This window comes from Aptenodytes forsteri, unplaced genomic scaffold (assembly GCF_000699145.1).
Source record: "Aptenodytes forsteri isolate BGI_AS27 unplaced genomic scaffold, ASM69914v1 Scaffold79, whole genome shotgun sequence".
Classification (NCBI taxonomy): Eukaryota; Metazoa; Chordata; class Aves; order Sphenisciformes; family Spheniscidae; genus Aptenodytes; species Aptenodytes forsteri.
This window is the reverse complement of record NW_008794776.1, coordinates 4854049-4870118: the sequence shown is the minus strand read 5'-3', so window position 1 is coordinate 4870118 and position 16070 is coordinate 4854049. Positions and strand designations below refer to the sequence as shown.

At 39.2% G+C, this 16070-nt stretch overlaps 1 protein-coding gene across 3 annotated transcripts in view; it reads left to right on the top strand.

Annotated features, from left to right (window-relative positions):
* Window positions 1–15324, top strand: part of COMT (catechol-O-methyltransferase) — a 19343-nt gene extending 4019 nt beyond the window's left edge. For all 3 annotated transcript variants that reach the window (XM_009274351.2, XM_009274352.1, XM_009274350.1), the window contains exons 2-5: window positions 8014–8296; window positions 10138–10331; window positions 12357–12488; window positions 15073–15324. In XM_009274351.2, the coding sequence (XP_009272626.1) occupies window positions 8014–8296; window positions 10138–10331; window positions 12357–12488; window positions 15073–15252 (789 nt within the window). In that variant the 3' untranslated portion in view covers window positions 15253–15324. The remainder of the gene's footprint in view (window positions 1–8013; window positions 8297–10137; window positions 10332–12356; window positions 12489–15072) is intronic.
* The last annotated feature ends 746 nt before the right edge of the window (window positions 15325–16070 follow it).

The window sequence follows — 16070 nt, the reverse complement described above, 5'->3', positions numbered from 1 at the left end:
GGCGGGGGGGGGGGGAAGTAATCATCAGAACTTTGCATTTATAGAAGTCTGAATTTTTGTAGTCATGGTAATGAAGCTAAATCGTAGGAATTTGAAAAAACTAGGAAGAGGGAAATTTAGATTTCATGCAAGAAATACTTAGTCAAAAATTATATGAAGTCTGTTCAGCTTGTTTTCATGATGTCAGTGGAAAATCTGAATGTGAAACTCCCAGACTAAGTTTCCATTGAAATACAAGCTATTCACATTTGGCAATATGCTGATTATTCTTCACAGCATTGCACTCATTTGAAAATACATAAACAATAACGAAAGAATAGGAGGTAAAAAGATTTTTTTTTTTTGACCTTTAAAAGTACTAAAATATGAAGCTGTTGAATTGTGTTGCCTACAGCAACAGGATACAATGTGTTTGGCAGAAGTCAGTTTAGACTTTCTGACCAAAATACTCTGCCTTTCTTGCTCTGGGAAAAGATCAAGAAAAGCAAAATGCCACAAAATAGAGATTGCCTCATTCAAGACAGCATAGGACAAAGAGTCAGGAACTCCAATCCCAGTCCTGGCACAGCACAGATCTCCTCTGGCCTACTGCAGAGCAACAGACATTGTTAAAATATGTGTAGAAATGTGCTGACTCTTCTGCATTGTTTCTGCAATGCTTCTTAAACAGCTAATATATCCTTACTAATATGCAAATCCTCTGCATACTTTAGTGCATGAGATACTTAAAGGCACGATTTCAGCAGAAGCTTTTAAAGAGTTTGAACATAAACCTTTTTAACCCTTTTCTAAAAATAGGGGGTACACCTACCTCCTTCACACAGGTACGTGTATGGGAGGGTTTAATCTGTTAATTTGTATGGCCTTTGTAAAAAGCCTCTAGAAAATTGTTTGCATTATAACATTATTCTCTCTGCAGACTTAGCAGCAGTGTCCCCGCAATGACTTAGGCCCCGTTGTCCCCAGGCACGCTACTACTGTAGACCATTTCTATTATCCTCAATACCATCAACCTTCTTTTGTGAAAAAAGGTTGAATGGTATAAATTTACCAAGCACTCCCCATTCACCAGGTTATGTCAGCTAATAAAGTCTCAATTAGATTCTAAACCCTTTAGCATCAGAATGCTAAAGTACTGTCTGGATGCTTGGAGACTCGTAATCAACTCTTAAACAACCAACCAGTACTTGGCAGTTAGATTAAATGCATGAAAAATTATAGCAAGATTGGATGTAACGTCGTCTTTCCTCAAAGGCCTGATTTGTCAGCAGGCTGAAATCACTTAAGGACGGTGAAGCACCGTTTGTCTCCACATTTTCCCTGTTGTTCATAAACTCAAGAATAATAATGTCACATAGGCGTTTGCTTCTTGGTATCCCAAAATTGATCTCTTTAGTTAATGCAGATAAAATCACTTTGCCTTTCCTCAGGTGTTATCCATATATCCATAGCAGGGACTTTTCTGACAAAGATTAATTCAGCTTTATACCACCTTGAAAGTTACAGAAGTAGCAGTAACTTTAACTTACTCTTGTGGCAAGAAAGATGTAGGTAAGACAGCTCACCCAAGATCAGATCAGAAAAATACTGCCAAATGAGACTCAAACGTAAGTCCCCTGACTCAGGATCACAAAGTTTATTCTCATTCCAGTCCTGGAGAATAGCAGTCTAATGTACATGCTGCCTTTGTAGAAGAGCTTTTTTGTGATTATGTTTAGGACTTCATTTTCAGTACAAAGCAAAGCAATATCAGTTTATCCAAGCTAAAATTGTAATGAGAGGTTCTGTAGTTAGGCTTATAAGGATTCACCTTTATTAGAAAAATGTTCTAGCCAACAGTTTTCAACCTTCCAAGTATTTTAATACCTGTCAGCTCTTATTTTTGCATTTGTAGGAAATGAGGTCTTGTTAATTACTCATAATGTAATGAACTAAGCTTCAGAACAGTTAAATAATCAAATTTGATATTTTTTTAATCCACTGTGTGACACTCACTAAAGCATATGTCCTTATTAAAACTCAGAGCATTTAAAGGTGCTTACTTTCAACATGTTTATTTTTCTTCTCAGTAAATATCAGTTTTTAGCAGAGAGAGAGTGTTTTGGAATCTGAGAGAGAAACAGCAGCAATCAGTAGTTTAGATCAAATCTCTGTACACCTTCCTTTAACAGTGTTATGAAAACTTCACACAGTTTTTATGAAACACTGAGAAAAATCTCAATTTGAATTTATCTGGTTACTCGGAGTTACCTTAAAAATTGATGTTACCAATTGTTCTAATCCTTATTTTTTCACTTCAGGGAATTCTAAGACCAATTATTTTTTAACGGTACTTGGAAAAATTTATGAGAAGGACTGATAAATAGCATTACTGAAAGATCCTTTTTCTAACCTTTGGTGAAATGGCTGGAGTCACCTGTACAAGAAAAAAAAACAGGATGTATTGTTTTGTGCTCCATCACATGGGCATTTTTGTTTTTAGAAAAACTGGAGATCATGTAATAGTAAGGGGGAAGTGAATCCCCTAACTTAACAACTACTGCCACAATAATAGATCCCTAAGTCTGAGCCAGTCTCTTGAGGCTACTTTTATAACCATTGGAATGAGTTACGTATTTTATCTTCAAGGACAGGTAAGCTGGGACAGCAGATTCCCACAATTTGTGTTCGCTTCTCTCTTTAAAAGTGTCTTTTTAAATCTCTAAGTTGAAACAGAAGTACTCCCATTTGAATGCTGATTGTTTGAATATGGTTTGCATCAGGGGAAAACTGCTGAACTGCATTATGAAGTTATGATTTGGTCTTATGAGACCTGCCAAAATGAGTAAGATTAGATGCATATGAAAATAACCCAGTGCTTTAGGAAGATTCATCAGTAGTTTGACAGGTTTGGGCATGAAATTTTAATATGTTTTCTTTTAAACTCTGTCTTCTCAAAAACAGATTTAGTGATACGTGTTATTCATTCCTTTCCATAATGTTATCCCTCCAGTTTTCTGTTTATTCCCTTACTCAATTTTTCATTTTGCCTGCTATTTTCCACTTCAAATTTTAGCTTTCAAAGAGAAGGCTCACTTTATCATGGTGTTTCTAATGCACAGACAGGTTGCAGTGCTAACCTGTGTATTTGGAACCTCAGTACAAGCATTAAATAATAAGAGCAACTGCCTTGTAATAAGTGGTTATGGGAAACTTGACTATATGCAAGTTCAGTTTTATTGCATATTTAATGAATCTCATGAATCCACATTAAAGCTAAAATAACAGTTGCATTTTCTAAAGCTGTCATAACATGACTGTCTCTTAAGTAGTGGTAGTTTTAAATTGGTTTAATTACACACTTAATTTTCATATAAAATATTTTCCACCTAAGAATATGAAAGCAATTACCTATTTTGGTATAGATTTTTTTTCCCTCTAGGTGCATGACCATCACCAATGCATCTTGCTCTTGGCAGGCTGCTTTTACAGTCTACTGCTATCCCTAAATTTATTTTCACATCCAAGAAGACAGAAATTAAGAGAGAGACAAACTTTGAAAAAGAAAGTGTGTTTTAAAAAAAAAAAAAAGGAAAAGATATGTCTGACTTGCTCCTTTTAAAACTTACCTTCTCTAGAAAGTGTTTTTCAGGATAATTGCCTCCTAAAGGAGCTCTGCTAACAACAACCCATACTGCCAGTTTATGAAGTTGCTGGGGTGTTATACAGCAATAATAATTAAAAAACCCCCAGTAGCTGAAAAACATTCCTTGATACAGCAAAAACAAGTGACCTTGTCTGCGAATGGAAAAAACCAGCATGTATTATATAGGTTGTTGCTACCTGTGAGCAACCTCTAAGGATCTGTGGAGGCAGGTGGGCTCTGCTGCTACGTATGGCAGCATTCATTTGGGACTCAGAAGTGCAAAGATCTAACTGAGGCACTGTAAGAAATGGATCCCTCTGAGCACTTGATCATAGGAATGGCCAAGCTGAACTGCTTCTTTGCTTAAGTTTTAGATCCAAGACCATCCCCAAATCACACACATTTGAGCTTAAATTTACAGCTTTTTTTGTCTTCTTGACAAATATGTTACACAAAACGTGTAAACAAACCAGTGCTAACAGCCACTCACCAGTCTAGATCCGAAGAGACACAAAGAGAAATGCAGGTTAGTATTTTGCCTTCAGAGGGGATTCTTGGGTAGACTTGAAGCGATAAGATTTCATAGCTGAAGATCCAAAATTTGTTTCCCGGGTGGCCCAGCAGAACTATCAGTTGTTGCCCTTCCAGACAAGCTAAAGGGCTGTCAGCCTGCTCATGCTTTTGCATAAAGAATGGCTAGAAGAGATAGAAGGCTATGGCTATCTGTGCGGTTCGGAAGCATATCCCACTTTACACCTTTTTGTCAAGCTAGTTGCTTCTTGGTATCAGGATGTCAACACTGCAGTACCTGCCGTGGTGGCAGCAGCCTAAATACAATCTATGCCTTTGAAAAGATAGGGCATGTACATCTCAAACAAGGCATCTTTCTCTGCACAAAGTGCACTCTTTTAAAACAACAAAATCTTTAAACGGATACTGCTGTCCAAGTAAGGATGAGGGTGAAGTATTTGTTTGTTCAAGATCAGCTGAAGTTACTAAAAATCAGCAGGTCTAATCCGAGTTGAGTGCTTTTCTCTGCTCTGGCTAAAAGAGATGTTAAGAAATAGCATTTCACAGGCTGCAGACAATGAAGAAGCTGTCCTTCTTTAATATGGGGACTTCAGAGCATGTGATATCTTGTAATTTTGGTGTATAGAGCCTGTAGCAGCGTGGGAAAATAATACAACGGAAATCTGGTTTGCTGACATACCCTTCCATGCCTGGGAAGCAGTGTGAAAATGGAGGGGCAGGATTTTACTGTCAAGTAGGTCCTTTTTGTTAAGGTATAAAAAGAAGTCTTCACAGTCTGTTCCCTGTCTGAAAAAGAAGTCTCAGCATTCCTGCAGGACAGGGAGTGGGGCTGAGTTAGGCTACAGATGCTATCTCTCCCTGTTTTGAGAAATCTCACCAAATGGTCTCATATCTATACTAAGCAATAAAGGAAGAAAGCTGTTCCTCAAAAAATATACCACCTAGTTTATCCTGCAGCTATCATCCATTCTTGCTGTCTGACGGATCTTTGAAGGGCAGCCCCAAACATGCTGGGAGAATCTTGTAGTACCAAAGCAACAGTCTGTGGCAAATTGTACTCAGAGGATGCCAAAGTATCCATTGTAACCAGAGGATTATGTCTGGCAATAGTCTGAAATAATTCTGAATGCCAACAGTTCTGGAGGGACCTGAATACGGTTGGACTGCCACCAAGTGAGTCACTGGTATGCAGAGCTCACGCGGTTTCCCTTGTCCAGAGGCAGGAAGGTTAGATACCTGCTGGCTTGAGTAAACGGTTTCTGGGCTCCATCCATTCATTGCAGCTCAGAATCATTCTTTCTCAACTATGTCAGTAATCCAAATCCATCAACAATGACCATACAAGCAACTAAGCCACAAAAGCCAAGTGAAGACAAGCCAAGTGAAGCTAGAGACACATTTTTCTGTTAAACCAATGATATTTTCATAGCCCAATCCAAGTTCTCAGTGGACAGATAATGTGGAACACCTTCATGTAGAACAACTAGAAAAAGCAGAAGTCCCTTCTGGAAGGTGCAGGGCAATTGGGATTGATCAGTAGAACTACTAGTGCATAGAAGGGAAGAGGAAAAATTGACATTGATCCTGTTGAGGTAAAGAAGCAGGTTCTTACTAGCTAGGAAACAAAATTCAGAAAGCCCAAGAAGCAAGATTTTCATGTGCTAATGATGCTGGCGAGCCCTGAAAGGAAACGTCTCAGGTCAGACTTTGCAAGGAAAGCATTAAAGGTAAGTATTAACATTGGTGACCACTTAAAAGCAAGAGAGAGAGACTTTCAACTGCTCCAAACAAATCATACTTGCTGTGTAACTAAGATAAGTGGATGGGTGAACAAACACCGGCTGTACTGTAGGTTGAGCATATCTCCATGGAAACTCAGTCATCTTCTGAACTCAAAATGTGTTCTGCATGATGATTCAAAATTTAAAGCAGTGGAATAGATTTTTCCCATGTGTAATGTGTATGTGCCAAGTCCCACTACAGAATGGAGGTCTGACCACCCATCAAATTTAGGATTTCCCTGGGACAATTTTGGGGGAAACAAACAAAAAAGAGAAGCAAGAACAGGTAGGAAAAGATTGGGGGGAATATTTGGCTAATCATATAGCCCCTTTACCTCTGGTCTTGGGCAACTTAGGCAAAATTTTTGAGGATGTTGTAGCTCCTGTTGGAGCAGTGGTTTTGCTGAACTCCAGGTAGGTGGGACATTAATACAAGTGCAAGTGGAAGCTGTTCACCATTTTTAGCAAGCTGGAAGAGAAAGAGACTTAATAGAAAGAATCAGAGACTAGAACGAGTTGAGTGTCACATTCTTTAAAAGTAACAGTTTAAAAAATAGTGCAATTCAAGCCAGCCTGCTGAGGTTAAGGAATTGGTTCTGAATGCTTTAGGCCTGTGTGCAAATGCCTAATTAGACTTAAAGAACAAATGAACTTGGCATTCATTCATCCCAATACTAACTGGAGCACATTCCAACCTGTGCTCTCCTCCCAGTATGCGACTGTCAGCCCCCGCTTGCGGGAGCAGAGGTGGAAAAGTGGAGGTGTTATAAGCTACATCATCAGAAATGAGGTGTGTTTTGGGTTGTACGAGAGGAGCTTCACATGCAGAGAATCCTCAGGCAAATCACAAGCCTTAGTTTGGCACCCTCTCAAAGGCTAAATCAATTCCTTAATTTTAAGAACCCTTTCTTTATCAGATCTTTTGTCCTGTGACTCCTGCATGGAAGTAAATGCACCTTCCTGTATACCGGCTTGTCTGAAATCCATCAGAGTAAATGGCTTCGATGGGATTTATTGCTTGAGCTGTGCAGGGTGACATGCATCCCATCTGCTGAGATTTATGTTCCTATGTCCTACACTCTCAAACAGAAACACACACCACCCATGCTGCCCACACATAGGCACCTGCAGCTATGACACTGAATTTCAGGGGGAGAACAGGCACAATCCCATCAGATAGCTTTAGCTGGCCCATCAGAGAAGTACAATGTGCCCTTTTGTTACATCTCTACAATTTCATGAGCCTGGGCTCTTCTCTGATTCAGGGATTCAGTTTTATGGTTTTATAACCAGTGAGAAAACATCCCTACTTTATAAAAGGAAATGTATCTTTTGTTCTCTAAAGTATCAGATTGATGGCTCATATCAAAGGTTTTATAGACAGGAAAAAGGCTGCTATCTTCTGTAAACCATTCCACCTGGGTACCTCTGCTGCAGGCTCTGAAAGGAAGGAGGCAGGCCGAGTCCTACTGAAACATCAAGCTCAGCTTCTCTGCAGAGCATGCAAGAAGGGCAGGTGCTAGCAAAGAAGTCTGCATACAAGGTAGTAACTTAGGACCTGCAGGCTGATTTGAAACAGAATGTTACCTAACAGTGCCCAGTTTCTGCTGATACTGTGCTCAAAATTAAAGGGTGAAACGTTCCATATTTTCTTACCAAGGCCAGATTGGAAGTTTCCCCATGCTCAAAAATTAGGAGAGTGGGATCACATGCAGGCTCTAATTAAAGATATTAAATCCTTTGAAAAATGGTTAGAACAGCTTTGATGCTGAGAGGCTCCTTGTGCAGTGGCATGCTTGGAGCCAGGACCGAGCAGCTGTGTGGGGGAAGGGCATTAAATAAAGCTACTTGTTGACTGCCTGTAAAATTGGCTTCTAAAGGGAGTGCCACAGAGCACCATCCATTACCAAGTGACAGAGAGAGTAATTTTCAGCTACTCTGGACAATATCATAATTAAACTCTGTGTGTTCCTGTTCAGTATGGTTGGTTGTGGGTTATTCAGCTTAATGTTTATAAAAAGGATAGCTCTCTCCCGTGCCACCTTAACCCTGGGCTGTTTTTCTCTGTCCTTCCAGATGCTGGAGAGCTCTTCAGTCCTTTTGTTCATTGTCTTCGTCCTGCTTTTCATTTTGCTGCTCTTTGTGGTGCTCATCAGGAAAAATGGCGCTGCTGCCCTTATCTGGAATGAAATAATCCGGGAAAAAATAACCAATTTCATCATGAATCAGAGCAAAGAACAGAGGATTTTAAATTTCGTGCTGCAGAATGCAGTCCGAGGAGACCCCTGTAGTGTGCTGGACACTATAGATAAGTACTGCTCCCAGAAAGAGTGGGCCATGAATGTGGGCGATGAGAAAGGTAATTACAGCAGGGATCAGCACTTGAAAGATCCTTCAAGACTAGCATAGTACAGGACATCTTATTGTATTCACATGGTAACTTCCATCTGCTGAAAAAAAAAATAAAACCCACAAGAGCCTTGTGGTCAGCAGAGTAGTTCTGTAAACAGTAATGCATGCTTGTGCAGATGTTTTTGAGGACGGGTATCCAGTGAGTAATCCAGAAAGTCATAGGACCAAATCTGGGTTTGTACGTTGCGTACGTTGCAGGTGTGTAAGCAGAGGGTGACAATTTATGTGAAAAATCTAGGGTTGCGTTATACTCGGTTCCTATACAGGGTGGCCTTAACGCATAATTCATTATGTTAAGTACTTTGAGATCCTTAACCGAAAGATAGTAAATTAAAAAAAAAAAAGTATTTTAAACAATATGAACTCTGTGTATGCAAGCATAAGTTATAAGTTACTGTTGAGAGGAGAAATCCTACCCGTGTAATACATGAAAGCAGCTATCAGACATTGCTGCTACTTAGCGAGTAAATAATTTTGTTCTTGCCTCCTAAAGGAAAATATGTGGACAAAACATGTTTTTTCTTAGCTGCAGGGAAGTGAATCTTTTCAAAAAACTGTAATGGCAAAATGTTAACATGTTCCCTTATGAATTAGACACAAAAGTACCTCTTACTGGGAAATTGCGGGGGAAGTTTGCTTTGTCTGGGATTAATATAGCTAATGAAATACAACTGTAAGCATTGTAATAAAAATGCTTCTCTGTCATGGGTACATTTTGAAACTAGCTCCTCTGCATACCAGGTTGGGGTGCTTAGGGCAACAGAACAGTAGGTGGTGGCTGAGTAGGAATTCTTAAAGCTCTAAACTTTCATCATTTGGGATTATATTCTTAAAATTTCCACTCGTTTTGCTCTGACAAGATGACCTTTCCTCAGATAAGAGCCATCAAAGTTAATGCATCTTTAGTTCCTAAGATTTTGAGAATGACCACATGATCGCAAGATGCAAGCATCATCATCACACTATTCATAAACAAATGAAACCCAGGAAAGTATAATGTAATTAATTGTATATGTACATTGAAAAGTTCCATGGCTCAGAGTAAAATCCCTTCAAATACTTTTTCAGATTAGCTATCTAGTTTCTAGCCATACAAGTAAGAGGAGACAGTTTTCTCACAAATAAATCCTTTTCTTCAGAAGGACTGAATATAGTACACTGTCACTTCTTTTGGGGAATATTTTTTTGTTCTTAACAATTGACTAACATTTTCCATTCCACAAGTTCATCTAGTGAACCCAAATATTTTGCAATTTTGTAACTAGATTTTTCTTTTTCCCTTTAAAAACAAGTATTTAGCATGAGAAATTTTGTATCAGACTACTGCATGTAACATTTGCAACAAATATGAGCACTCAAAATTCGGGAGTTATATATTCCACAAATATGGCCAGTTTCTGCAATAAGTTACTGGAAAAAAACACTGCATTTTTCCCTTGTAACACTATAAATATTTTAGTTAATTCAGGTATTTGCTTACTAAGAAATGTTTATATTGTGAAACTGATTTTTTTTGCTTACTAAGAAATGTTTATATTGTGAAACTAAGATTTTTTTTTTTAGTTGAAAGTTTGCATTTTGAAACTTAGAATGTCCATGATCAACTTGATCACAGATAAGCCAATTTGCAGAGGAAACAGATATATAATTTGACATCAACCCTTAATTTTTGAATGTCCCGAGCAACTGAGTACATAGACTTTGTAAGTTTCTTGTCACTAACTTGCTCTTCTGTATGTGAACCAGTTTGATTTTGCCAAAAGTTAACCTTATTTCCATTTTATTCAGGTTTAATTCTAGACAAGACAGTAGAAGAGGTCAATCCATCAGTTGCACTGGAGCTGGGAACATACTGTGGCTACTCAGCAGTTAGGATTGCTCGGCTACTGAAGGCAGGAGCTCATCTTCTCACTGTGGAGTTCAACCCAGAATTTGCTGCTATAGCTAAACAGATGATTCAGTTTGCTGGAGTACAAGATAAGGTAAATACCATTTATCTCTTGTTGGTATGAGGAAGCAATATATGGAGAGTGGGACTTTATCCATAGAAAAAACAATAATAGGTTTAAATTTGCTTTTTACTTGTCAGGCAAGTATGACACCCTAAGTGGGAACATGCAGAGTTTAACCATCAGGCTTGGTAGCAGGGAAAAGCTACCAGTGTCCACACAGAAGACCAAGGTTGTCTGCTCTTCTGTATAGACCATGCAAGTGAGCTAAATTTGTTAGCATCAGTCAGGAGTCCAAATATGATGCAGACCCAGCTGAGAGTCAGGGTAGAGTTTGAGGCTTGTCAAGACGTGTGCGTGACCAAAACAGTCAGGGCTGTTCTCCAAAGTTCTTTGCTATGTGAATCAGGATGAAGATTCAGAGGGGCAAGATCAGAAACAATCATATACATCCGTATCTCCTTAACATTTGGAAAGCATTTAGACGTCATCTTCTAGTTTGGCCTCTTCGCTATTCACTGGTCAGTAGAGTAGACGGGCCATTTGCCGAGAGCTGTTTTCAAAACCCATAGGGTTTTGAAATAATAATATTTCAAATATAATAATATAATAATACAGGCCTGGAGGGAGGCTCCAGAGTCAATTATTTCACTTATAGTCACAGGACATCAGCACACACAGTCCTTTTCATAAAATTAGTAATCACTATTGCAAAATTGGGTAGATTTACTGCCATTATTGAACTGCAAGACTGCCCCAAAGATTCCTCCTCCTCATAATCAGAAGCCTTTCTATGATTTCCATCTGACATTTATTCATAGACATTTTGTATTCTTTTTTTTCTTGCACCCACAGTCCTTATTAATTTAACTAGCTCCATGCCTAGTTACAGTCCCTGACCTCTCACAGCAGCACAGCTGAGGACTTAACTATGTTACCTCCCAAAAGCTGGACTAGAATATTGGGTTTCTCTATATAAACTAAAAGGTTCAAATCAGTGTCAAGACTGAGTACAACAGAAAACTGAACCATAGTCTAATTTGTTACAAAAGCTCATAAGAAGCAGTTGCATTATGTGCAATGCACTTCAGATGAGATGTACTTACCCAAATCTAGTTGGTCACAGTATATATACCTAAATTTTGTGCAATCTGAGGTGTCTTGACTCTCTGTACAGTTGGCTGAGATGCAGGTATTTCCAGTCTATGATCTATCTCAGCTCAAGGCAGACATCTACAGCAGGTCAGAGGATTCATGCCTGAGAAGTGCCTGTCTATTCAACTAGACAACTCACTTCAACACAGATGATAAAACTAGAGGAAATAAATCCCACCATGAGATCTTCTAATGCGTTTCTTAACTTCTTGAAGAGAACCTGAAGTACTAGTGACCTCTAAAATAGCATTTTCCCCATCTGATTTAATCTCCTGATCAGCTATGAGTCATAAACCAGACAGATTTCCTTACCACTTTTTTACTCCACTCACAGTATATGGCGCTTGCTTAAGAAATCAATGTGCAGCAGCTTCTTTCAGTTTAACAGTACTTATGCCAATAAACCTGTGAGGAAGATGTAATTAGGCTCTGTCCTGCCTTCTCCCCTCTACTGGCCATATGAATTTTACATACTGTAGCCTCCAGCTTTATTCTAAACTAACCTGTTCTCTCTATTTTTTGCTTCCCTTAGACTACAAGATTCAACTGAGATGTAACTAAAAAAGTAATTTAAAGTACTGTTTTCAACAGGAGATTCCCATGTTTCCAGTAAAGAATCACATTATCCAACAGAAACAACAGGTCGCTTTTTCTGCTATTATTTAAAAAAAAAAAAAAAAACCCCAAACCAACAAAACCACCCAAACCCATGTTTTGGAACACAACTGAGTTGATTTGTCAAAAAGAAAAAAGTACACTTGATCTAACTCTATGAAATAATTCAACTGAGGCAATATTGAGCTATAAAGAGAATCGCTGATGTCCGGCCACAATTTAAAATGAGCTAGAGGCATGTGCTTTTTCTTAATGGTTCACAATTCATCAGATGGATTTGCATTTCAGGTAAAACTCCTAGAAGGCCCTTCAGAGGAAATTATCCCCCAGCTGAAGAAAAAATATGAAGTGGATACTCTGGATTTTGTCTTCCTGGACCACTGGAAAGACAGATACACACCAGACACCATCTTGCTTCAGGTCAGTTTGCACAATTCCAGTCTTAAAAGTAAAGTAGCAAATGCCTTGATGTCCGTGAGGCCTATATTCTTTATGAAGGACCTCATCCTCTGTAAAATGAAGAATGGCAGCCAAAATAGCAACCTTACAAGAAAAGAGGATTTTGGGGACAGGATCCAAAACTTTTGTCAGGGACAACTGCTGACACTACATAGCTCAGGGCTTGGCAAATACTGTTGAACCATTTCGTTTCCTGAACAAATGGGTCTGCAGTAGAAATCCCAGCTGGAAGAATGCATGGTCTGTGTCTTATGCTCCCGAGAAGGAGAGTCTGCACGGTCACTAACTGGAACATTTGACCCAAAAACATCCTGATCCTGGGAGCAGGTGAGACTTTGGACCTGCATATCCCAGCTCCACCTCTCTAATTTCCTCAGTACCCCTTTTTTTGCCTGGGTCTGTGGTGCCAGCAGAGCCTTCTGATGAAATACTATTTTCGTAGCACAGCTGGGTATCATCCTTCTGGGAGTCTTTACACCACCTAATTAATTGGCTGCAAAGCAACCTTTGGAGGAGCGCAGACTGCCCCGGTCAGGCACTTGCTAGGGAAGTGCTGTCCAACTCTTATCTCCAGCCCTGAATGTGGAAAAATTATGCTCATTTCTTCCCAATCCACCTTAACCGTTACTGTTAGCATTACAAAACAAGTTGGCTGTAACAGCAGTAGGCAATGATAGGTGAGGTAACTACTAGAGGACTTCTGGATAAGAAGGTATTTTCAAGTGTTAAATAACTGAGATTCACAACATCTGTATCTATCAACACAGCACATACAGATACTCTCCTAGCTTTGGAGCTGCAGGCTGATAAAATTTTCTACAACTGCCTAACTATTTGTATGGAAGTGTAATTTTTTAATTATTTTCTTCACAAGTAAATCCACCTTTTTTGACGCTGCCTCTTACATCGAGAACCTGCCAACTACGTCCTGTCCCCTGCTTGAGGGTGACATCCCCCCTACATTATTTTCTCATCCAGGCTCCCATTTTTTAATTTCAGCCCTGTCCTCCAGATAGCTGTTTGAAAAGGAAATTTGTTTGGGGTTGTGAACAGCCAGTATTGAGTTTACACAACAGTAGCTGAAGAAAATGTTCCCTCCCTACAGTTATTTTGTACCCAGAGAATGTTTTCTTTTAAACTGCTTGTGTAAGGGTGACTGAGCTTTCTCCACTGGGAAGAGCTAGCGCATCCTTATCGGAGCTTAACCTTCACAACACAGCCAAAACAAAGAGGTGGTTTAGTTCCATCATGGTGTTGTCTGTTGCAACTGTGACACAAAGTTGCTTTGCTCAAAAAAAACAAAAACAAAAAACTTACAAAATTAAGAGGAGAAAGATGAAGAAAAGATCCCCATGTTTTCTCAGATGTTACAAACCTTCTAACATGCAATTTTGGCATGTATTGCAGTATGAATAGTGAATATGAAATATGACTATAAGATATTCAGATGAAATATATAATGAGAGTGGCTCAGACAGCATTCCTTTTCATGCACTTCTAGAAAAGCCTGACACAAAGAGAATCTGAAATCCTGATGACCAGTGGAAAATACAGTATGTTGTCACTTGTAGGCTTCTATAAGCTGCGCAACAGACCAGAGGATATTTGCCATGTCTTTAAAATTGCTTCTACTGTGCTGACTGGTGTTCAGTCACCAGAGGCAAGAGCAGTAAGCTAAACAGCCTCCGCAGCACACTCATCAACAGGACTTCTCTAATATACTGGGAGCAATAAAAAACACCCCATGTTTTGGCCACAACTGCTGCCTGTAAACACAGGATAACAACCAGCCTGATTAACTACAGACTGTGTTAAAACAGCTGGTAAGCTCAGATAAACAACTTCTGCTAGACAAAAATACCAGTAAAAATTAGGTTTGTAGGTTTACTGAGGATAAACATTGCACTTGAAGTGAATATTGCAAGTTAATTACGCCTTGTGGAAATTTGTCAGAGTGATCTTCATTGTGCACAAACCCTGCTTCATGCCCAGCTCCTGAACAAAATGGCAGAAAGTTGTACAAGATGAAAGGAAAACAAGTGCAGAAAATCTCCTTTATTCATTTAGTGGTTTTGGAGTTTGACTGAGACTGGCCAAAGCAGACTGGTACATGGCAGTCTCTCAGGTGACCTTAAGAGCTACTTCAACATTTTAATGTGATATTAAAGAAGTTTTCAAACATTAGGCATGAGAGCCAAAACAAAACCATCTTACTGATCATGTAGACATAGTTGGAAACAATCTGAGCAGCAAACTGCATGCCTCCACTGCACTTGATTTTCTGTTTCAGAACCTGAATGACCCAACATGTTATCAGCATCTCTAATGTTCTGATTGTGTTAGCAGAAAAAGTCATCATATTAAACATGACCACAAAGGATCAGTCAGTTACTCAGCTTCTCCCATGTCTTTTCTTCCCTCCAAACCTGTAGTACAATGGGTTTTTGGATGCAGGCGCTTGAGTACATGGTTAACGTGAAAGCACATTACATTCAAGCCAACGTCTGCTTAACAGCCACCATGAAGCAATTTCTCTTCTTTCTAGGAATGCAACTTGCTGAGGAAGGGCTCGGTTCTTCTGGCTGACAATATCATCGTCCCAGGAGCTCCAGAATTCCTTAACTATATCCGCAACAACCCCCGTTTCCAATGTACTAACTACCCATCTCATCTGGAATATATGAAAGTGGAGGATGCTATGGAAAAGGCTGTGTTTTTGGGATAGAGAGCGCCATTAATACTCAACGTTTGTTTCAAATGACATAAATGCAACTGCACAGGTTAACTTGTCCATGCTTTAAATTTTTTTTTGTTTTGTTTTTTTATTTTGGAGCCTGTAATTAAAGCAAGAGCTAGTGGAGATCATTTCAGACCAGGTAGAAACCAAGATCGGGAGTAAATAGGGCAACTGCTCAAAGGTCTGCTCCATTGTTTCATATAATTCAGCAAACCCAAGGTGATGCACATTTCTTTGCCTTGACCAACACATCATCAAACAACACAGTCTGTTATTTTGAGCTCAAACACAACCACAGTTTGGACTTAGGGTGGGGTGGAGAAAGTCACTGCACCTTCTGAAGACTTGTGTCCCCAAGCTAAACTGATTGTTATCAAGAGTGGGAAAAAAGCATGCGTGTTGCAAGAAAAGACCATTTCAGAAGAGCCAGTGCACCTTCTGAAGACTTGTGTCCCCAAGCTAAACTGATTAATTGTTATCAAGAGTGGAAAAAAGCATGTGTGTTGCAAGAAAAAGACCATTTCAGGAGCCCTGATTTTGCTAAATTACTAGCATACCACTTAATGCAATGGAGGCTCCTATCGCGGTATCAGATACATTTTTGCATAGTTACTGCAAAAGTTAATCATCTCTATACCAGAGAAAATGGCTTGCGCTGAAAGAAGACCGACCCATGCAGTGATGAGAAAATAAAACAGAATTTTGCAGAAGACAAACAAAGTTATTAATCTGCCCATGCAGAGGTAGGGAAAACTGAAGTAGTAAATAGATTAGAATAAACACAGTAACAGACAGATAACAAAAGG